Genomic DNA, 24,567 nt, shown 5'->3' with positions numbered 1-24,567 from the left:
CGTTACTGAAATGTATGCGCAGCTGGGTATTTTTAGAAGCACCAAAAGAGAGACCTCAGATGTCACATGGTAATTTGTGAGATTTGCGCTGCATAATAGTATTTTGCCACATGCAGGACCCCAAGCCCATCTCGCAGCCTGTGGGCATAGAGGGTAGAGCGGGAGTCTCTGGGATGCTTGTAGGCCCAAATGAAAGAGAGGATTCTGTTCTGGAGTAGGCGTAGATAGAAATAGGGGACTCGGTCTGGTAAGGTTCAAAAATAATATAGGATCTTAGGAAGGATGGTCATCTTGACTGCATGAATGTGGCCAATCCAGGACAAGGTGGGAAAGCACCTGGATTCCATAAGAGTAGAGACAGAGTGCAGGAGAAGATAGAAGTTAGTCGCAAAAGGGAAGAATAAGAGGGAGCCAGTTTGATGCCCAAATGCTTACACAATGATAAGGGAAGTTTGATTGGAGGTGGGAGACCAAGGACTGTGGAACAGAAATGTTCAGGGAGGTTGTCTTGTGAGGACAGAGCTGGAGGCCAGCAATAATGGAGAAATGAGCCAGGAGGTTTTGTAAGTTGGGCAAGGTGGTGATCGAGTTAGAAAGGGTTAAGAGAGCATCATAGGTTCATTTTGAAGGAATCGCCTGCAAAATATAAGCCCACGATACTGAGGTCAGTTTGGAGGGCGATGGCCAAAGAGTCGAGAGCTAGGATGAAGAGGACTGGGAACAAGTGATCTCCCTGTCTCCTGCCCAGAAAAATAGGGAATGAGGCTGAGGAGAAGCCCGTGTAGCAAATGTTAACCATAGAGGAGGAAATGGCTGGCTTAATTGCTGAGAGCCAAGCAAGAATTGACTTCCCGAAGACCCAGGGTCATAGTATGTATCGCAAATAGTCCCAAGAAAGGGTATTGAACGCTTTATAAATGTCAAGTGAAAGAAGAAAACCTGGGATCTTGCGCTGGTTCATCAGGGTAATGTGATGCATCACTTTTTCAAAAATTGTCTCCCACCGGATGACTCCAGAAACTATATGTCCTCATTCAATAAAGAAATTGGTCAGAAGGCTTGGGGATCCTGGGTATTTTCAGTGGTCTTGGGAATCACGGAGATATGTACCTGCAAAGAGTCTGGAGAGGGTAGCGCACTGTGCTTCATACTATTGAAATATACTGCCAGGTGGGAGATCAGAAGGGCCAGTGAAGCCATCTGGACTTTTAGCTTTTGAAGGGCATATCTATTTAATGGCCTGGGCTACTTCCATCTTCCTGATGTCAGCATTAAGTGTCTTGGAGAGAGAGGGGAGATGGAGCTTGCGGAAGAAATTATCTGCTAGGTCAACTGAAAACGAAGTCGGGTTGCTATAAAGAGTGGATAAAAAGTCCGAAAAAGAATTGTCGATTTTCATCAGGTCCGAAGCGAGGTCACCTCCAGTGGAGTGAAGTCAGATAGGTTTATGTGTGCATCCTGCTGCGTTCAGTCACCTGGCAAGCACTGTTCCAGGTTTGTTTGCACAAGAATAGTACTTATGTTTGGTCCAACAAAGGGCCTTCTCGGCCTTATCAGATGCCAGGAGATCGAACTCAGCAGCAATAGTGTCTCGAGCCCAATTCAAGTTTGAGGGGTGAGCTTTCCATACTGCATCAGCAGTGGTAAGTTTTTCAGAAAGCGCATGGAGCTTTCCCTCCCTCTCCTTTTGAGGAGGTGAGTTGTATAATGGGACTTGTGAGCTTCTCAGAGGGAGATTGCTGAGGACACCGAACCAACATTATCAGTAAAAAAACATTGAATGTGTGTATGGATATCAAGGTAGGTGTCCTGAGGTGTGAGAAGGGAGTTGTTAGGCCTCAAGTGGGGAGAGAGGTGGGAAAGGCCTGAAATTGTGATGAGGAATATGATCGGGTTGTGGTCTGACCATGGTGTGAAGGAGATCAATACTCTGTAAATGCAGGATATAAAGACTAGGTTGACCCTACAAAAACTATTATGTGGATGTGAGTAGCAAGTAATGTCTTCAAGCGTCCACCAAGCCATGGGTTCGCAGGAATACCCTTAACTGGTCCCCCACAGATGGATCATGAGATGGAGAGTATGGTCTGTCCATAGTGGAATCTAAGGCCACATTTGAGTCCCCCATAAGGAGAAGGGCCACAGAGCAATGTTGAGAGACCAACTTGAGGTGAAAAAAGAATCTGTGCTAGAAGCTGTTGGTGAGCATATTTTTTGACCAGTTACGTTGTGTTTGTTCAGTTTCTTGAAGTAGTAGATATCTGTCAGTCGGGTCAATTATTTCCTTAGTACAGGAGAACAAGAAGGCGCGACAGAACACTATTAAAACCCCTCTATGTTTTTCAGGGGGCTGAAGCCAAGTAAAAGGTGGGGAAATGAGGAGAAAGATATTTTGGAGCTGAGGAGGAGGAAATCCTGCTCTCTTATAGGCATACAATGTTGACATGACTTGAGTTAAGAAAATAACAGTTTTGACCACATCATCAGATAATTAAAGCCATGGATATTATGGGAGTAGATTTTGAGCGAAGCAGAGGCCATGGTGAGGAGATAGAGTGGAACTGGGGTCAGTGGGCTGTGATGACTCGGGTATGGTTTTGGCTGTAATAAAGATCGTCCAGTCTGCAGAGCCTCCAAGAGTGGAAAGGAAAAAAAAAAAAAGTTAAAAAGGAAGGGAGAAGGAATTTGGAAAAAATGCAAGGCTTTAACCATTCCGCTGCTCCAGGCCTGAGAGACCATTATAAAAAGAAAAGGATCTAGGAGGATCCCTCGCCCTTCCCCCGTAAAAAAAGAGAGAAGCTGCACAGCAACAAATGAGAAAAAAAGGTGGTGGGGGAAGTATAAGAAAACAAAACAGGTAATAAGTTAGTCAGTTGGTAACCTTTGTGTGTTTGACCTGCAGGTCACCGTACTCCGGGGGAAATGTACCAAGAGCATGTACAAGATCAAATGTACATCAAATGTACCAACACTGAGATACAGCCTAAGGACAGTTCTCCAAGGAACACCAAAGCAGTAATCTGCCCACTGCTAGTCCACTGAAAGCCAGTACCTGTGTGGGCATGGAGGAAGAGTCTGCAGGAGCCCGGCATTGCACTCTTTACAGGCTGCTTTACTAACAATTCTTCCTGCAGACCTATGTGGGCTTGTTATTATTTCTTTGTAAAGGTGGCATTAGCTTGCATAGCCATTTGCATTGGGAGGGAGGCTGGAATAAATGTAAACAACCATCTTTGTATGGAAGGTCGGCTTTACACGTTGTATATTGCTGCATTCATACAACTTGTACGGAGAGTCGTGCACACAACCCGCCAAGAAGCGCCCTCACCGCTCATGCTGAGCCAGCCACAATCAGCCACTGCCGCCGTCCGCACAACCCCCAGCACCACGCCCCTCGGTCACATTGGATGTCACATGACAAGGGTCACATGACGTCGGACACCCAGGAAGTGAAGTTGTCAGTAGGCCCGGGCAGTATGGAGAGATTGGACAAAGCAGCTCTGAACGCCGCCAGCTTCCCTCCGCCGGACTTCAGGCAGTAAGTGGAGCCCCAATATTAGGGAGTGAGGGGGCGGGACTGAGCACGCCGCACCGTCCTTCTCATAAGGTGGCATTGGTGCTGATGGAGCGCGATGTGAGCGCAGCATACCGACTGATCCCCCATCATCACACCCTGCACGTCACGCCGATCCTATACCCACCCTCCACGTCACACAGATCATATGCCCACCCTGTACGTCACGCCGATCCTATGCCCACCCTGTACGTCACACGGATCCTATGCCCACCCTGTACGTCACACGGATCCTATGCCCACCCTGTACGTCACACGGATCCTATGCCCACCCTGTACGTCACGCCGATCGTATGCCCACCCTGTACGTCACGCCGATCGTATGCCCACCCTGTACGTCACACGGATCGTATGCGCACCCTGTACGTCACGCCGATCGTATGCCCACCCTGTACGTCACACGGATCGTATGCCCACCCTGTACGTCACGCCGATCGTATGCCCACCCTGTACGTCACGCCGATCGTATGCCCACCCTGTACGTCACACGGATCGTATGCCCACCCTGTACGTCACGCCGATCGTATGCCCACCCTGTACGTCACGCCGATCCTATGCCCACCCTCTACTTCACACGGATCCTATGCCCACCCTGTACGTCACGCCGATCGTATGCCCACCCTGTACGTCACGCCGATCGTATGCGCACCCTGTACGTCACGCCGATCGTATGCGCACCCTGTACGTCACGCCGATCCTCTGCGCACCCTGTACGTCACGCCGATCCTCTGCGCACCCTGTACGTCACGCCGGTCCTCTGCGCACCCTGTACGTCACGCAGGTCCTCTGCGCACCCTGTACGTCACGCCGGTCCTCTGCGCACCCTGTACGTCACGCCGGTCCTCTGCGCACCCTGTACGTCACGCCGGTCCTCTGCGCACCCTGTACGTCACGCCGGTCCTCTGCGCACCCTGTACGTCACGCCGGTCCTCTGCGCACCCTGTACGTCACGCCGGTCCTCTGCGCACCCTGTACGTCACGCCGATCCTATGCGCACCCTGTACGTCACGCCGATCCTATACGCACCCTGTACGTCACATAGAGTAGTTCAGCGCTATAACAATAAAAATCAGATTCAATGTAAGCAACGGTCTGTGTGACTAAAAGAGCCAGGTAACTGGTGGGATCAATGGCGGTGCTCCGTGAGAAATTTCAGAATTACGCACTCACCAGATGCGTAATAGTTATACGCATGAAGTATCACATCCAAGGATTTCCTCATCAGGTAATGGTCTGGTCATGGTTAGGTACTCATCCTTCAGTGTGGTAATCAGGAAAAAGCCCAGGGATCAGATTAATTGGATCCAGCTAACCAGAGGTCCCTATAAGAGATAGATAGAAGAGGGTGCCTATTTACAGGATATCTTCCTTCTCTGGGTCAGGAAACTGGATCTCAGTAATGGGCTCTGCAAATAAATACCTCCAAAGTCAAAGATGGCTGCTGGGCCTCCACGTGGCTCCGGCGGCGTAGCGGCACGACGTCCTGGCTCCTTCTTATGTGCGCACGCACTTCATCAGAGGAAGAGACCGTGTACGTCGCGCGGATCCTGTGCCCACCGTGTACGTCGCAGGGATCCTATACAGTGGATGTAAAAAGTCTACACACCCTTGTTAAAATGTCAGGTTTCTGTGATGTAAAAAAGTGAGACAAAGATCAATCATTTCAAACCGTTTTCCACCTTTTAATGTAACCTATACACTGTATAACTCATTTGAACAACAAACTGAAATCTTTTAGGTGGAGGGAAGTAAAAATAAAAAACTAAAATAATGTGGTTGCATAAGTGTGCACACCCTTAAACTAATACTTTGTTGAAGAACCTTTTGATTTGATTCCAGCACTCAGTCTTTTTGGGTATGAGTCTATCAGCATGGCACATCTTGACTTGGCAATATCTGCCCACTCTTTCTTGCAAAAACACTCCCAATCTGTCAGATTGCGAGGGCATCTCCTGTGCACAGTCCTCTTCAGATTACCCCACAGATTTTTGATCAAATTCAGGTCTGGGCTCTGGCTGGGCCATTCCAAAGCTTCCATCTTCTTCTGGTGAAGCCATTCTTTTGTTGATTTGGATGAATGCTTTGGGTCGTTGTCATGCTGAAAGATAAAGTTCCTCTCCATGTTCAGCTTTCTAGCAGAAGCCTGAAGGTTTTGTGCCAATATTGACTGGTATTTGGAACTGTTCATAATTCCCTCTACCTTGACTAAGGCCCCAGTTCCAGCAGAAGAAAAACAACCCCAAAGCATGATGCTGTCACCACCATGCTTCACTGTGGGTATGGTGTTCTTTTGGTGATGTGCAATGTTGTTTTTGCGCCATATCTTTTGGAATTATGGCCACAAAGTTCATCCTTGGTTTCATAAGACCATAACACATTTCCCACATGCTTTTGGGAGACTTCAGATATGTTTTTACAAAATTTAGCCGGGCTTGGATGTTCTTCTTCGTAAGAAAAGGCTTCCGTCTTGCCATTGTACCTCATAGCCCAGACATATGAAGAATACGGGAGATTGTTGTCACATATACCACACAGCCAGTACTTGCCATATATTCCTGTAACTCCTTTAATGTTGCTGTAGGCCTCTTGGCAGCCTCCCAGACCAGTTTTCTTCTTGTCTTTTCATCAATTTTAGAGGGATGTCCAGTTCTTGGTAATGTCACTGTTGCGCCATAGCTTTTTGCAGACCATGGCTTTTGCTGTAGGATGTGCCTAAGAAAATGTCTGTAAAGACCTACTATTAACATGATTTTAAATGCAATTGCTTAATTCTGAACACAGCTACATCCCCAGTTATAAGAGGGTGTGCACACTTATGCAACTGCAATATTTTAGTTTTTTATGTTTATTCCCCCCCACCTCACCCCCGCCTAAAAGATTTCAGTTTGTTTTTCAATTGAGTTGTACAGTTTATAGGTCATATTAAAGGTGGAAAAAGTTCTGAAATGATTTCTTTGTCTCATTTTTTACATCACAGAAACCTGACATTTTAAGAGGGGTGTGTAGAGTTTTTATATCCACTGTATGCGCTGGGTACGTCATGCCAACCCTATACACGCCGTGTACGTTGTGCCGATCCTATCATCTCTGTGCAGTATTCACCTTCAATGTAACAGCTTCCAGCATAATCTATGGAGGTCACACATCTGGAATGTGTGCTTTCTTGTTTTGGGAGCCCATTGATTTCATTGGCCTGCCAAACACACCAGAACACACAAAAAATAGTGCCTACACTACATTTACAAATTGTGCCACATACCAAACCACGTGATACCATGCGGTTTTGTGGCTGCAAATGTGCTGTGTTTGCATGATGCGTTTAGGGTGACATTAACAATTATCGTCACCCACATGCACCTTAAAGGCTAGCAAGTTCTTGTGTGGAATAGGAAGCTCACATGGAACGTGCCTTTCCAACACCGTCATTTCACTATGAACCGGCCTTAAATCTGACCCTAAATGACAATGACTAGAGAAAGTGATGATCACTTCTATGACATCCACTCTTTTAGACACATAGATCTGGCCATGTGTGGCCACTTGTCAACAGACCATTCATTTCAATGCCAATCTTTCAATGGATTTATATGTGGATTTATTGTATTTTATACATGTTATTACCTCAAAACCTCCTTAGATGTGTAGACACTGAAAAGCCTCAAGATCGCTGCTTGGTGTAACCATCCTGCATGTAACTTCAGCAGCCCCATCAGGCTCAGAGCTGCACCCAACCTATATATTATAGCATTCCCCTTCTCTACTCCCACCACCTTCTACATAAAAGTCTGTAGAGGAGCTAGGCCAGCACAGACATGTGCTTTTCAGTCACTCAGAATAGCAGAGTGTAATAACGTGTAGATGGAGGGGGCTGTGCTATGGGATTGATTCTTGCTGAAAATTTTAAATATTCTTGCAAGCTCAAAGTTACATTACAAGTGAATAAAAGTCATTTATAGAAAAGAAAAATGCATCAAGCATGGGCGAAGCATGAACGGTCACAGGGGTCGCAATTTTGACCCCGTCCCTAGCCCCAGAGGGCCAGCGGCTCTCAGCTGTCATATATGCTGCATTTCCCCCACAATATCCTAGAGACAGTCCAGTTCCGATTCACCTTGTGTTCTCCAGGGCCCCAACTGAGCTCTGTAATTCATTGACTAGCTTCCAGTTTACCTTGTCCACACCCCTCCTTCGCTCTTATTGGCTGGGGAGAAGCCATGTGAGCCTGCGAGTGGAGGAGCAAGAGCAGCCTTGGATGGGGACGTGTGACAGTGTGCTGACAACAGTGGGAGGGACAGTGAGCCGCCTGTCTGACACACAAAACGAGCGAGGCAGGAGGAGAGCCAGGACAGGATGACTGTAACTTAGGTAAGACACTGCTCTGCTCAGGTCACTAACCTAACGAGGATTCTCTGCACCTCCTCACCTTGGGAAGAACATACGCACGTGGGAACACTGATTGATAGCTTGGAACAGACACATGGTCCCCCCACAGCACCTGCCAACACTTACAGAAAAGTTACTTAAAAATCCCCTAATACCCCCTGAGGGGCCCCAAGGGCTGCAGCCTCCAAGATACTACTAGGATGGTGAGGGGGGGGGGGGAGGGGGCATGTCATCACTACTGGGATGGGCTTGTCATTATTAGGATAGTAAATGAAGGGGAGGGGGGCATGTCATCATTACTAGGATGGTGGTGTAGGGGAAGGGGGCATGTCATTCTTAGGATGGTGGGGGGAGTCGAAGTAGAGAATGTCATCATTACTAGTATGGTGGGGGGAGGGGATGGGGGGGGCATGTCTTTACTAGGATGGTGGGGGAAGGGGATGGGGGCATGTCATTACTAGGATGGTGGGGGAAATGAAGGGGGGGCATGTCATTACTAGCATGGGAGGCATGTCATTCTTAGGATGGGAGAGCAAGGGGGGCATGTCATTCTTAGGATGGTGGGGAAGGGGGCATGTCCTCATTACTAGCATGGTGGGGTAGGAGAAGGGAGCATGTCATTCTTAGGATGGTGGGGGGAGGAAAAGTGGAACATGTCATCATTACTAGGATGGTGGGGGGGCATGTCTTTACTAGGATGGTGGGGGAAGGGGATAGGGGCATGTCATCACTAGGATGGTGGGGGGAATGAAGGGGGGGGGGCATGTCATTACTAGCATGGGGGGGGGGATGGGGGGCATGTCATGTTTAACTATCGGTAGGAGGACACCTATCTTTAACTGGAAATGGGGGCATCTGTCATTACTTGGAAGGGGAGGGCATGTGTCTTAACAGTTCAATCCTCCCACATGTATTCACTAACAGTTCAATTCTCCCACATGTATTCACTAACAGTTCAATCCTCCCACATGTATTCACTAACAGTTCAATTCTCCCACATGTATTCACTAACAGTTCAATCCTCCCACATGTATTCGCTAACAGTTCAATTCTCCCACATGTATTCGCTAACAGTTCAATTCTCCCACATGTATTCACTAACAGTTCAATTCTCCCACATGTATTCACTAACAGTTCAATTCTCCCACATGTATTCACTAACAGTTCAATCCTCCCACATGTATTCGCTAACAGTTCAATTCTCCCACATGTATTCACTAACAGTTCAATCCTCCCACATGTATTCACTAACAGTTCAATTCTCCCACATGTATTCGCTAACAGTTCAATTCTCCCACATGTATTCACTAACAGTTCAATCCTCCCACATGTATTCGCTAACAGTTCAATCCTCCCACATGTATTCACTAACAGTTCAATTCTCCCACATGTATTCACTAACAGTTCAATTCTCCCACATGTATTCACTAACAGTTCAATTCTCCCACATGTATTCACTAACAGTTCAATTCTCCCACATGTATTCACTAACAGTTCAATTCTCCCACATGTATTCACTAACAGTTCAATTCTCCCACATGTATTCACTAACAGTTCAATCCTCCCACATGTATTCACTAACAGTTCAATCCTCCCACATGTATTCACTAACAGTTCAATTCTCCCACATGTATTCACTAACAGTTCAATTCTCCCACATGTATTCACTAACAGTTCAATTCTCCCACATGTATTCACTAACAGTTCAATTCTCCCACATGTATTCACTAACAGTTCAATTCTCCCACATGTATTCACTAACAGTTCAATTCTCCCGCATGTATTCACTAACAGTTCCATTCCCAAATGTCAACAGGGCCTAAGGTTCACATTGTTGGGTCTCTGCGTTTTCATTTGAATGGGCTGCTGTTCCTCCTGCACCATTTCTGGAATCACAGCCTGCACGGGAACCACAAATGCAGTGCACCAATTTCCAGTTTTAGGATTAAAGTGTTACTAAACCCAGAACCCTGCATTCACTATATCTGGTCTCCCACAGAACATGGAAATGCAATTGTTTTAGTAAATATATACTGCCAAATACCTTTTCTCATCAGAGTTAACAGTCTTGTGACTTCTATCGGTGTCTGACAGAGCACTGGTTAAAGTTTTTAGGAGGAGTTTTCTCTAGGATGCAGAACCCCTGACCTCTGTCTGGACAGTGCTGATTGGCCCTGTGCTGATCACATGCACTCTCCCAAAAAAACAAACAAACCGCAATACACACCAAACTGAGCACGTGCAGTGTCTCCACATGATATGTCTTATCAGGAGATAAGAGAGGGGTACTTGAAGAAAGGGAGGATCAGAGAAGACAGGATCAAACAGCCTTTTTACACAATGCAGGGGATTAACCCCTTAGGTTCCACAGTGAGTATAACGAGCATGCTTTACTACATATACAGACTGATTTTACTGTTGTGGGTTTTTAGTAACACTTGCACACATCTCCTGCTTTTTTCTGTGCAGGTGGTTACGGCTACGGAACCAGGTGCGGACCTGCAGTGAGAATCACCCGCACTGATGTGAGCCTAGCCTTAGGGGTGTGTTCACTATCTACACCAGACAGAGGCCTTCTTTTAGTTCTTGTCCCCCAGTATGACATTCCTGAGGAAACAAAATGATTGTAGCACTCATGAGGGACTTTGTAGCTGCTTTTGTACAATTAATCCATTTATATTTTAGTTCAAGCTGATATGGAGCTTCTGGAAATGATGAAAGAAGCATCCACTTAAAGCAGAACTTCACCCAATAGACGTTCTGCATTTCACATCTCCCCTCCCCCTCTTTAAAGTGGAACTTCACTCAGTCAACATGGACTATTTTTAATCCTTATGCTACTAGCATTAGTAAATAGTTAGGAATGTATATCATATTTACTTGTTTTAAATTATTTTATTGTTTCTTCAGTTACTGCCTGGTTTCTTGCCTAGGCAAATGATGTCATACATCCCAGGAGTTTTCTGGAGGGGAGGGTTTTTTTTTTTCTTTCAGTTAAGCACACCCTTCTGTTTGTATGCCTGAGCTAAGGGCAGACGGATTCTAGGAAGTCAGTGCTACATGAATCATCTGCCCTTACTCAAGATGGTTAAGGGCAGAAATGCTAGGGGATGTTTTACAAAATGATTTCCCAGCAAAATATAGTATTGAAGACATGGATGGATGGAGGAATTTTGCTTTCAATATTCAAAATTAATTAAAATGCTTATTTGCTTTGTGGTGTTTAGATGCAGTCTAGATCCGCTTTAACATTGGCAGTTTTTTGTGGCAGGGGGAGTGGGTACCTGGTTTTGACGCTCCCACTTCCGATTGGAACGTTTTGTGTTGACCCGAGCAGGAATTTGTCCCCTCCCCCGCAGCCTTCTGGGACATATCACAGGTCTCAGAAGATTGTAGGGACATTCACAAAGCTCAGCGTGAATCGACTTCACTGCCGTTTTCCCTAAGGTAAGATGCTGACTCTTGGACCTGAAGCCGATTGTAGAATTGGAAGGGTGAGGACAGCGCTGGACCCCTGGACAGGTAAGTGTCCTTATATTAAACGTCAGCAGCTACAGTATTTGTAGAACCGCTTTACATCACCGGAGTGATTTCAGGGATTTCTTGTCCAACTTGTTGTGTTATGTTTATACAATATACACATCATTCAATCTCTTCTTCATAATATTGTGGTGTAAACAGCCTGCTTGGCAAATCTTGTAGAAACTAGTGTATGTTTTGTATTAGGTGCTGATTTCCTACATTCTCATGGAGACATTGAAGCGTGCCAGACAGACCGGTACAAATGAACATTTTCTTGCTATTTCCCATGAATAGAACCCAAACTCTGTTTTAAAAGGAAATCTGTACAAACATGAACAAATGTTATATAAAATTCAGACCTTCTGAAAATGATGGTTGCCTGGCTATCACTGGCATCTATATTTTATTCACGTTTGTAGTTTGGTGCATCATCTTAACGCATGTTACGTGCAGTAACGCATTGTGGTGCCATTTATTTTGAATGGCACATGCATGCATAAAGGCAACACAGCTTCAATTATTATTATTATTATACAGTATTTATATAGCGCCAAAGGGTATGCTCTGCGCTGTACAGTAGCAGGGGGGACAGAACATGAGACAAGACATAAACAATACAATACACGAGGGGTTCGAGGGCTCTGCTCTTTCGAGCTTACAATCTAGGAGGGAGGGGAAGGTGGCACAGGAGGAGATGGCTGTGGGGGATGGAGTGGAGGAGATCGGTTGTTAGGTGAGGTTGGGGTAGGCTTCCCTGAAGAGGAGGGTTTTCAGGGTGCGCCTGAAGGTGAGGAGGGTAGGCGACAGTCTGATGGATTGGGGTAGGGAGTTCCAGAGGATGGGGGAAGTCCTGGAGAAGTCCTGCAATCGGGTGTGGGAGGAGGAGACCAGGGAGCTAGAGAGTAGGAGGTCCTGTGAGGAGCAGAGGGCACGGGTAGGGTAGTATTTGGGTATCAGGTCAGTTATGTAGTTTGGGGAGGCATTGTGAATGGCTTTGTAGGTCAGAGTTAGCAGTTTGAATTTGATGCGTTGGGCAATCGGGAGCCAGTGAAGGGATTGGCAGAGGGGGGAGGCAGATGTGGAGCGGTTGGTGAGGTGGATGAGTCTAGCCGCTGAGTTTAGGATCGACTGGAGTGGGGATAGCGTTCGTTTGGGTAGGCCAGTGAGAAGGGAATTGCAATAGTCCAGGCGTGAGATGATGAGGGAGTGTGAGAGTTGTTTGGTGGTGTCTGGGGTGAGGAATGTGCGTATCTTAGGGATGTTGCGGAGGTGGAGCCTGCAATGCACATGAGTTGCAGCGCAACCCATCACACAGTAATGCACCGCTGTGTATTGCAGTGTGCTGCATTGTTATGCAATATTCAAAATTAATAAAAAAAAAAAACAGTAATTTTGTCAAAATGGTATAAAAATGACAAGTTTTAGTGCATTGCCAGAAAACAGTAATTTGTCAAAATGGTATAAAAATGACAAGTTTTAGTGCATTGCCAGCCCATTCATGTATGGAAAAAAAAACATTACTGCACCAGGATGAATGTCTGAATGAACCTTAAATTGCTGGCTCAGAAGAAGATTGGAATTACTGCAGTCAGAAAGCACCAGACCTCCATTTAGGAGGTCTGTCTGAGGAAGTACTGAAGTCTTTGGATCAGATTAAAGTACAACTAATAGCAAAACTATTTTTTGAGTTTTGGATAGAGTGGAGATGGATTAGAACACCTGTCAGGTTTTATTGCTGTCTGTGCCCCTGTTAGGGAGATTCACCCTCTCTATTTATCCTGTTTACCATTATCGTTGAAAGTGAAAGTAGAAGAAAATCTCAAATTTTGGGTTTTCCCTAAGGCTGGCCATACATTATACAATTTTCTTGAGATTTTTGGTTTAGATTTACCAAAAACCATATAATATGAGGTCAAACCTAGCAACACTTTCAATTGTATCCAATTAGGCAGACCCTTGTACTACATAGTTGAAGGTAAATCTAAAGGAAATTATGCAGAAATTGGACAGAAAATTGTATATCGTATGGCCATCCTAATAGAGGAGAAATCTTCCAAAGGGGGTTGCGGGTTCTGGTGAGATTCAGGGATTCTCTCACTTAGGACAGATTTCCCCTCACTTCCTGTTTTGGTATATGACAAGAAGTGATGAGAAATTTCCCCAAGGGGACACAGCTGATGAAAAACTGACGGGTTATAACCCTCCCTTACTCTACCCAAAATGGAAATCACAGTTTTGTCTATAGTTCTACATTAATGGCTCTCATTGCAAAAGAATAGTTCAGTAATGGTAGCCTGCGTATTTTCTTAGAACAGTCTTCCTTTAACAAGTATTCTGTGCACAAATAAATATATATATCAGCTTGATGTAAATAATTATAATCGTGTGTTGCTGCTTTTAAAGGCCTTTTCTCATCATACCATACAACACAGTTTTTCCAAAGTTTTGCTTCTTGGAAAACGTTTGATTATGATAGACCCTTACAAATGGAACGCAAATATATTTTCAGAATAACTGTATCATGTAGAAGTCCTGAGAATTCTGAAAATAACTTTTAATGGCTATAAAGTATTTAAATGCATAATGTTTCTGACACACTACATAAGTTCAGCACACCCTCCTGTTTGTATGCCTGAGCTAAGGGCAGACGGCTTCTAGGAAGTCAGTGCTACATGAATCAAATGTGATGCTGCTGATTTACGTTTGTACTCGGTGTCCAGTGCATCGTGCTGCAGTCAGCCAGCATTTATGGATTCCAGTTATCCTGAGACTTTTTTTCCATTGCGGCTATGTCCTTTTTAGGCTGCTTTCTCACCAAAGAGTTTTGGAAGCATTTTTGCATTAAAAAAGCACCTGAAAAGCTAAAAAAAAATGCTTCCCTGTGTATGTCTATGTACAGTGCCTTGAAAAAGTGTTCACACCCCTTGACATTTTCCACATTTTGTAATGTTACAACCATAAACTTAAATGTATTTTATTGGGATTTTATGTGATAGATCAACACAAAGTGGCACATAATTGTGAAGTGGAAGGATAATGATAAATGGTTTTCAAATTTGTTTCCAAATATGTGAAAAGTGTGGGGTGCATTTGTATTCATCCTCCGAGTCAATACATTGTAGGACCACCTTTTGCTGCAATTCCAGCTGCAAGTCTTTTTGGGGAAGTCTCTACCAGCTTTGCACATCTAGAGAGGGACATTTTTGCCCATTTTTCTTTGCAAAATATCTCAAGCTCTGGATGGAGAGCATCTGTGAACAGCAATTTTCAAGTCTTGCCACAGATTCTCAATTGGATTTAGGTCTGGACTTTAACTGGGCCATTCTAACACATAAATATATTTTGATCTAAACCATTCCATTGTAGCTCTGGCTGTATGTTTAGGGTCATTGTCCTGCTGGAAGGTGAACCTCCGCCCCAGTCTCAAGTCTTTTGCAGAGTCTAACAGGTTTTCTTCCAAGATTGCCCTGTATTTGGCTCCATCCATCTTCCCATCAACTTTGACCAGCTTCCCTGCTCTTGCTGAAGAAAAGGATTTCCAGAAAATTATGCTGCCACCACCATGTTTCACGGTGGGGATGGTGTGTTCAGGGTGAAGTGCAGTGTTAGTTTTCCACCACACATAGTGTTTTACTTTTAGGCCAAAATGTTCAATTTTGGTCTCATCTGACCAGAGTGCCTTTTTCCACATTTGCTGTGTCCACTACATGGCTTCTCACAAACTGCAAATGGGACGTCTTATGGCTTTCAACAATGGCTTTCTTCTTGCCACTCTTCCATAAAGTCCAGATTTGTGGAGTACACGACTAATAGTTGTCCTGTGGACAGATTCTCCAACCTGAGCTGTGGATCTCTGCAGCTCATGCAGAGTCACCATGGGCCTCTTGGCTGCTTCTCTGATTAATGCTTGCCTTGCCCGGCCTGTCAGTTTAGGTGGACGGCCATGTCTTGGTAGATTTGCAGTTGTGCCATACTCTTCATTTTCAGATGATGGATTGAACAGTGCTCCGTGAGATGTTCAAAGCTTGGGATAGGTTTTTATAACCTAACCCTGCTTTAAACTTCTCCACAACTTTATCCCTGACCTGTATGGTGTGTTACTTGGCCTTCATGATGCTGTTTGTTCACTAATGTTCTCTAGCAAACCTCTGAGGGCTTCACAGTACAGCTGTATTTATACTGAGATTAAATTACATGCAGGTGGACTCTATTTACTAATTAGGTGACTTCTGAAGGCAATTGGTTCCACTAGATTTTAGTTAGGGGTATCAGAGTAAAGGGGGCTGAATACAAATGCACGCCACACTTTTCAGATATTTATTTGTAAAAAATGTTGAAAACCATTTATCATTTTCTTTCCACTTCACAATTATGTGCCACTTTGTTTTGGTCTATCACATAAAACACCAATAAAATGCATTTACATTTTTAGTTGTAACATGACAAAATGTGGAAAATTTTAAGGGGTATGAATGCTTTTTCAAAACACTGTATGTTTTCACACTGGGGCGTTGTGCTTCCGTTGCGGTGTAAAAACTCATGTTTGTTCAGTTAAAAAAAAACGCCCCAAAAACACCACTGAGAATCATATTTGATGCAGTTTTTAAGTCATGTGTCCTTTTAAAAACCGCTCAGAAAGTGTTTTTGCAGTGGATTAGTGTGAAAGTATCCTTATGGTCTTGTATGCTGTAAGAAGTTCCTCAACCAGCAGAATGTAGTTTGGTGCTCTGTAGTGGACAACAAAATTCTCAAGATATCCTTGAATGCTTTCCAGGTAATTTTCCCTGGCCCCATTAACTGATCTTTCAACAGCTTGTCATTGATGATGTATCTGATCTGTGGACCCATAGAAATGCCTTCCTTAAAGCGGTTCTTCAGTCGTTTCTTACAAAAATTAAGTCAGCAGCTAAAAAAGCTATAGCTGCTGACTTTTAATACATAGACACTCACCTGTCCCAGGATCCAGTGCCATCCCCGATTTCTTCTTCAGTCTTCAGTCCCTGGCGTTGGCATGTTAACTGCTGGCAGCCAGCCTTGATTCTCTGTGGCTTCACAGCCAGCTGCCCACTGCATATGCACGAACCATGCCATGCTTTATGAATGGTCTCACAGCCTTCTGGGATCTGTGACATGTCAAAAATAGGTCAGCGCAAAAAAAAAGAAAAAAATTTGTTATAAATATGACGGGGGGGAGAGCAGACCTTCCCCTTTTGGTGAAGCTCCGCTTTAATCTTAGCATCCGTTATTCTTGGGAACATCAGTCTTCGATAGTGAAAACCTTCACTTTCCTTGTTCATTGCTTTCACAAAATATCTGACATTTTAGCTCAAGTGGAAAACTTAAAGCGGAACTTCACTCTTTCAATCAACATTGACTATTTTTAATCCTTATGGTGCTAGCATTCGTAAATAGATAGGAAAGTATACCATATTTACTTAAATCTTTTTTTTTTTTTTCTAATTTTTTTCAGTTACTTTCTGGTTTCCATGCCTAGGCAAATGATGGCATACATCCCAGGAGTCTTCAGAGGGAGGGTTCTCAGCTCAGCCTATGCCTCAGTTAAGGGCAGATGGATTCCAGGAAAAAAATTCTACATGAATCATCTGCCCTTACTCAAAACAGCCATGGCCAGAAATGCCAGTGTGTGTTTTTCAAAATGATTTCTCAGCAAAATTAAGCATGGAGACATGGATGGATGGGTGTGTTTGCTTTAAATATTAAAAATGAATTGAATAGCATTTTTGGTTTGTGGTTCTCAGATGCAGTGCAGTTCCACTTTAACATTGAGCATACTATGCAGCAAGTTAAGGCACATCTCCTGATCTTCATAGTTGGCCACTGAAATAGGTTTTTGTTTTTTTTTAAGTCATCTGATTAGCCAGGTGACTGTTTTTTTCAAAATGATTATCAATAACAGAAGCCAGATGACTAACATCCAAGCAATGATCAGCAACAGCATCCTTTGTACTTCTTCTTTTTACAGGTTTCCTTTAAGGTGTGTAATGGCACTAATCCTGCTTGTTCTTTTCTTTGCAGAAATGATGGCTCTTTAGTTTCTACCTTGAAGACATTACTCTTTTTTACCATCTTAATGATCATGCTCCCAATTGGTCTTTACTTCTCCTCCAAGGTTTACGTATTTGAAGGTCAGTATGTTCATTACAATCAGTTTATTATCAGACCCCCCCTCAGGATACTTATTCAAGTCAATGAAACAATGATCACGCTCTATTGAAGTGATACTAAAGCTAAAAACATTTTTACCTTCTGCTTTCCTTGCACTAAGGTAAAAAACATTTTCTATTTCTCTGCCCCCCCCCCCTTCCCTGTGTGACTGGGAAGAGTGGGGAGAATAGACCAGCACTGTACTAAAGCAGCAGCAGGAGCCATTGGCTTCTGCTGCTGTCAATCGAATGCATTGAGGAGGAAGTGGGTGGCGGAGCTACGTCCTGCTGTGTAAGTCTATGGAGCTCAGCTCCATAGACACACAGCTTAAGATCGCAAAGTCACTGTGTGCCTCCATCGCAAACAGCTTGTTATGGAGACGCACTAAGAAGAGGAAGAGCCAGTAGCGCCACCGGGGGACCAGAGAAAAGGAAGATCAGGACCGATCTGTGCAATACCACTGCACAGAGCAGGTGAGTATAACTTGTTAATTAAAAAAATGTTTTTTACTTTAGTAACACAATTTATGAACAGGCATCAAAGAAACTATAAAAGAGATTTGTCGGACACTGTCATTTCATTTGTAATCCTGGTTGGCTGCCTAGCTCTGTCATCCCACATCTGTAACCTTACCAGAGAATATGGGAGTATTGTGGTTCCCTTTTCCACTTTGTCATTTCTTTTTTCTCTTAAGAGTCAGGTTTGTTTGTGTTTGTCTGCAGTGGGATTTCTTTTCTAAATATATTTTTTATAACTTATTCAGGAATATAGATTGCCACATACAATAGAAAAATATTATCATTTATATGCAATTTACACCTTAAAGAATTGTAGTACTAATTTTAAGCGAGGTAACCCTAAACAGAACAAATAACAAGACAATATTAAAGGACTGATTTTTTAAATGTAGCCAAGAAGCCCATAATTTACCCTACTATTGCGAGGTTAGTGTATTGAGGGGGCCCAGAACGTGGACTTATTGTGTGTGGTTTTTTGGGGGGTTTTTGTGAAAAGGTAAACATGTCCTTTTTAAATGTCCAATCAAGCACCCAGGTAAGGAATGCTGGTATAAGATTTGTGGAATGAGGCTGTTTGTAACCTTTAGCAAAATGTGCTTAATATTCAATGGAATAATTGTAAAGTCAAAAGTAGCTTAAGAAGTGCATTCATTTTTATAATAATGCATGCTCTACATTTTGGTTTGGTCTGTTTTTTATTTTGACACAAATACGTGTTTAAGCCTAGTGGGTCAGGTGAATGCTATGTGAAAATTTCCAAATAAATTACAATGAAAGTCTAATCTCCTGCATCACTCAAAGGGTGCCTTTATGGATTTCAGTAAGTTAATTTTTAAACAAGAAACTTCACAAAAGTTGTGCAACTCTTGCAGTGCTAGTGTCTACAAGAAGCTTTAAAGTGATTGTGATGGCTGATTTATTTTTTTTTTTCAGTAAAATAAAAAAAGACGTTACACTTACCAGCTCTGTGCAATGCACAGATGGGTCCCTTATCACCTCTCTGGCATCTCCCACCGGTGCTGTCTTCTTGTTCCATGGGTGCCTTCTTCCAGCGGTGCTAAGGGGGCACCTGTGCAGATGTGCTCCCAGTCCGGGCTGTGTGCATCTATAGATGCACACAGCACTGCTCAGCACCACCCCCTTTCACTCTTCACAGGATTTTGATTGAAAGGAGCAGGAGTCTATGGCTCCTGTGTTGCCTGGGTCTCTTGTGAAACCAGGAAAAGAGAAGAGCAGTGCAGCAGCCAGGACAGCATTGGATCGTAAGAGGAGGCAGGTAAGTATAGGGATCGGGGGATTTAGAACAAGTAGTGGGAGGGTTTTTTTACATTAATGCATAGAATGCATTAAGGTAAAAAATAATTTGAAGGACTTCTGTACTCTGTATTATCAAAGAAAATGTTTTTAATAAAAATGTATTAAAGTCAAAATAAAAAAAATTGACTTTTGAACCACTTTAACTTATGGGTCCCCTGCAGGTCAGATCTCTCACTACTTCCATCTTACCACAGCTTTAGCCATAATGTGTACTGTAACAGAGAACATGAAACAGGAAGAGTATTCTTCTCATTGTCACACTTTTTCCTGGTCTTTGAGTCAGTGACTTGTCAGTAAAAGATGTCTCAAACTGTGGTGTTATGCAGTGATTGCTTTGGACACAGTTACAGTATATCTGTGAACCTTACGTGTGAGTGCTTTTCTTTGTGAATTTCAACACAATCCATTTGTGCCCAGCTCCAAGAATTTTAAAATTCACCCTTGCAATGTGGCCAGCCTGTACTGCAGGGGTTAAAAGCTTGGTATGTCTAGGGGTACGTGAATAAGGCCTAAACAATGACCTTATTCCTCACTTTAGCAGGGTCCCTCCAGTGCTGAGACTGATCCTCTACTGCCTCCTCTGTAAGCTGTGATTGGCTCTGGTCACACTCCAGCCTCCTCAGTGTACAATACGGGGTTATTTGCCTCTGTATTGTACATAATGATACTGAGTCCCCACCAGGGACAGACTGACAACCCATAGGGCCCCGGGCAATAGGGGATCATGGGGCCCCTGTGTCCTTGCCCAAACACAAAAAATCCTATGAAAAAGGTACCAGGGGCATCTCATGGGGCCCCCTACTTGACCCCAGGCCCTCGGGCAGTGCCCAGGTTTCCAAATGGTCAGTCCACCCCTGGTCCCTACCCACAGATTGGAGCTTCTGGCAAAAAAATGAGAGTGCCAGAATGGGGAAACGGGTATGTAATATAGCCAAGCACTGTAACCCTAGGGATAACAAGATCTTAACCCTTGCAGTTTATGGGGGCCGCACAGCATAGGTGGATTTTTTTTAAAACTCCCGGAAGTAGGCTTTAAATCTGCTATGAGAGAAACACAAGGGCTGTTATGATGTGCCTCCTTTTGGAAAATGCAAGTTTTCAAAACTGGCAATCAAAAACTGGATATTAATGGAGAGAAGCAGTTAATTGATGTAATTACAACCAGATGCAGACTTTATTATATGTGCTAATATCTTCCTACTTTGTTTTATAGGTGCATATGGTATGTCTAACAGGGACAGCTATTTCTATGCTGCAATAGTGGCTGTCATTGCTGTGCATGCGGTTTTGGCCCTATTTATATATGTGGCATGGAATGAAGGCTCCAAACAGTGGCGTGAAGGAAAGCAAGACTAAACACTGCTGGTATAGCTCCGCAAATGGACTTTGGATGTTCTGAGACAGAGTATATCTCATGTAATTTTGAAATAATAATTGTTTTTTGATTTGCAAGTTCTTTAATAGAAAAGGCTGTGATTTTCTTGGAAACCTATTTATTTAGGTGTACATGCTGCATTTCAAGTACTTTTTTGTTTTTCATTTTCTGAAGATATGCTTCTCAAACTACAGCAAATTGTATTGTCCCAGACAATTTAAATTGAGGATTTGATTTTTTTTTCTACTGTTTTTTGTAATGTCTTTTGTTTGTACTCTTTTGCCCTTTTAAGGTTTATTTAGGTATCATGGAGCAGTTTTCAAATCTTAACATGATTTAGGACTTCCTCAGTCACTGTATGATATGTTCTTTCCAGGTCATCTGGTAAATGTAGTATGGTTGTAGATAAATGAATTGTTCTTCACTGTTTGAGTGGGATGCATTCCAGCCCTTTTACAGCTTAAAGTGCTTGTAAAGCTTTTTATTTATTTTGTTTTTAACAAACATGTTATACTTACCTGCTCTGTACTGTGGTTTTGCACAGAGCGCTGTTCTCTTCTCAGTAGGCCCCCATAAGAGGCCCCTTTCTATGGGGATCCACCTACTGGCTTGCTCCTGAGCCACACTGCCTGTGTCCACAGACACATAGAGCGCAGCTCAGCCCCACTATCTGCTCTCAGAATTGAATTGGTTTTGACAGGTACCTGCTCCCACTTCCATTCAGATCGCCTAGGCAATCAGAGCAGAAGTTCTCCTTCCCTGCAGTCTTCTGGGACATGTTACAGGTCCCAGAAGCCTGAGGGACCATTCACAGTACGCTGCACATGCATATTGGGCACCCGGCTGTGAAGCTGTCACAGCTGGGTTCCCACAGTTAAGATGCCAAGGACTGAAGAAGGTCCCCAGCACCCCCTCAGGTGAGCACAGCAATGGAACCTGCTACAGGTAACTGTCTGCTTATTAAAAGTCAGCAGCTACAGTTTTTTTGTAGCTGCTGATTTTTAATTTTCAGAAAACCAACTGAAGCTCCTCTTTAAGGTTAAAAAAAATGTTCAGCCTTTACAATTACGTTTATGCGTATCAAAATTTGCACTACACTATATGTGCATGGTGGAGTATTCAATATAGCAAAACCAACTATCTGTGATGGACTTTCAGTGCTGAAACATTATGGGAATTTCTTTTTACCAACTCTGTCCAGACTTCCGATTTATTCTTCTACTTTTAGAGGGTTGGACTGATTTTGTCTAAAGCTGAAAACCCATTTTAAAGCAGTTGATTGATAAAAGCTTCTAGTGCTTATCTGTATGATTACAATGTGTGCTGTAAGAAATTCATAAATTAGCATTTTCCATGTTATGTACCCTGTATTTGTCAGTGTTTCAATATATGTTTTAACCCATGTTTGAAAGAAATTGGTTTCTTTAACTAGATAATAATAGGAGGGGTATTAAAGTCAAGCCGGGACTTTTGAGTTTATATAATAAAAGACCACATTTCAAGGAGTGGAAACTGCTTTTATTTTTTTACATACTCCCCTGCTACATTTATACTTATCCCAGCATTTAACTAATTCCTGAAAAGCTTTGCATAGAAAAATTTGTCAGTATGCCTGAACCTTCCTAGGGCAGCCTTCTTCGCTTTGTCATCAGTGCTGAAATTCGTCTCTTGTGCAATTTTACAACAGGTTATGTGTTGATTGTCCAGAATTAGGCATTCCACGCACTGAATGTTCACAGGAATGACTGCTGGGAACCACCATGGCTGGGGTTGCCACTGACGGATACATTGCCATCTTTGAAACGTTTACACTATTCAAATGTCTTACTGTGGCTAAGTGTCTAATCATCGTACTGTGCTTGGAGTTTTCTGTAAATATCCGTGGGTTTTAAGCCTTTGCTCACAAGAAACTTCATCACCACACGCTGTTCCTTGCACGCACTAACACTGTTGTCTGCCATCTTGATTAAAGGTCTTTGGACTGGCCCGTAACATGTGCACCGCCTGTCCATAATAGGACACACTCGCAACTTACTACTGCGTGAAGTACCGCCATACTACCACCCCTTTTCTATACCTGTAAAAGTCCTGGTTTGACTCGACTGCCTGTCGTATTTAAAATAATGGATAACTAACTGTTGTGAGATACAGTTGGCTTCCCTGTGGTACTTGGTCTATTATGCCAATATATCGATGTAATAGCTTGCGTTGCTCACATTAACTTGTGTTAGTTTGATGTATATTTACCCCATGTGGCTCTGTTTATTTGGTGACAACATTGCTCAAAACAATTTTAAGTTTGCTGGAAACTTTGGTGAATGTTTGATGCCTGATTTCTGATGATGGCCATTTGTACTGTATTTGTTTTGGCTCCTACAATAGACTGTTCATTAACTTGTAGGCTATGTGACACTGTGTCATGCGGGTCTTTTTATTTAAACCATATATTTAGGCTTTTGTTAAGTAAAGCTAATCATGCACAACTCAAATTCTAAACAACTCCTCCTGAATTGGCCCAAATAGGAGCCTAAGGTAGCCCTGTCGACGCCACACAGCTCCACAAAAATTGACTTTCAAATTGAAGGAACCCAGTAGAGCATTGACTGCAGCCATTCCGATACAGTCCTTGTGCTGGCATTCTGACAGCAGTAGGTTCTATGGCTGTCAGAATACAATAGCTGGTAGGGTAGATTTCCCCCAACCATTCATGCTATTTCACATAGATCAGGGAATCAATTGATTTTTCTTGTTCGGCCCATAGGGATAAGCAAGAATTATGTTTGGCTGGCCTAAGGCATGCCAGTAATCTACATCAACTGATTAGAATTCACCAGCCATCTGCTTGGTGCTGTTTTGTAAAAAAAAAATTGTTTAATTAATTGCAAAGGTTCACTGCTTAATAAACATTGTTTCAAATAATCCTAATAAAGTTTTAAAATATAAAGGTTGAATGTAGTAAGTGATCCCTATGTCCTTATTCAAGTTTTTTTGGTGCTAAGGGTAGTATTAGTAGGTTAGTGTGTCAGGGTGTTTGCTAGAGCTTTCTCCACTCTTTTCAGCAAAAATTTGCAGTATTGGTGACATCGGAGGAATATAAATAAATGAAAATGTAGTGTATCATGTACCATATTTTTCGCTCCATAAGACGCACCTGACCATAAGACGCACCTAGATTTTAGAGGAGGAAAACAGGAAAAAAATATTCTGAATCAATGGACTGCGGACACAGTAAAGGAGATGACCAGAGACTGCGGACACAGTACAGAAGATGACCAGAGACTGTGGACACAGTACAGGAGATGACCAGAGACTGTGGACACAGTACAGGAGATGACCAGAGACTGTGGACACAGTACAGGAGATGACCAGAGACTGTGGACACAGTACAGGAGATGACCAGAGACTGTGGACACAGTACAGGAGATGACCAGAGACTGTGGACACAGTACATGAGATGACCAGAGACTGTGGACACAGTACATGAGATGACCAGAGACTGCGGACACAGTACATGAGATGACCAGAGACTGCGGACACAGTACAGGGGATGACCAGATACTGCGGACACAGTACAGGGGATGACCAGATACTGCGGACACAGTACAGGGGATGACCAGAGACTGCGGACACAGTACAGGGGATGACCAGAGACTGCGGACATACTACAAAGTGTGGCGCTTCTCGCGCATGTGCAGTGGGCACCCGGCTGTGAA

At 43.5% G+C, this 24,567-nt stretch overlaps 1 protein-coding gene across 1 annotated transcript; it reads left to right on the top strand.

The window, feature by feature from the left end:
- The first annotated feature begins 3,387 nt into the window (after positions 1-3,387).
- Positions 3,388-23,805, top strand: VMA21 (vacuolar ATPase assembly factor VMA21). Its single transcript, XM_089684930.1, has 3 exons — positions 3,388-3,538; positions 17,516-17,625; positions 20,693-23,805. Exons 1-3 carry the CDS (start codon positions 3,408-3,410, stop codon positions 20,833-20,835), a joined length of 384 nt encoding a protein of 127 aa, XP_089541056.1. The 5' UTR covers positions 3,388-3,407; the 3' UTR covers positions 20,836-23,805.
- The last annotated feature ends 762 nt before the right edge of the window (positions 23,806-24,567 follow it).

The sequence above is a fragment of the Staurois parvus genome, unplaced genomic scaffold, assembly GCF_062004578.1.
Source record: "Staurois parvus isolate SC_StPar_1 unplaced genomic scaffold, SC_StPar_1.0 ptg000361l, whole genome shotgun sequence".
In the NCBI taxonomy this organism is placed as follows: domain Eukaryota; kingdom Metazoa; phylum Chordata; class Amphibia; order Anura; family Ranidae; genus Staurois; species Staurois parvus.
The sequence above is the reverse complement of the archived record's forward strand: the minus strand, read 5'-3'. Positions and strand labels throughout refer to the sequence as shown.

Excerpts from the sequence above, each read along its gene's own strand:
- VMA21 (XM_089684930.1), top strand. The coding sequence starts at position 3,408 with ATGTCACATGACAAGGGTCACATGACGTCGGACACCCAGGAAGTGAAG. Across the intron at positions 3,539-17,515 it reads CCTCCGCCGGACTTCAGGCA|AAATGATGGCTCTTTAGTTT; the intron begins GTAAGTGGAGCC and ends TTTTCTTTGCAG. Across the intron at positions 17,626-20,692 it reads CAAGGTTTACGTATTTGAAG|GTGCATATGGTATGTCTAAC; the intron begins GTCAGTATGTTC and ends TTTGTTTTATAG.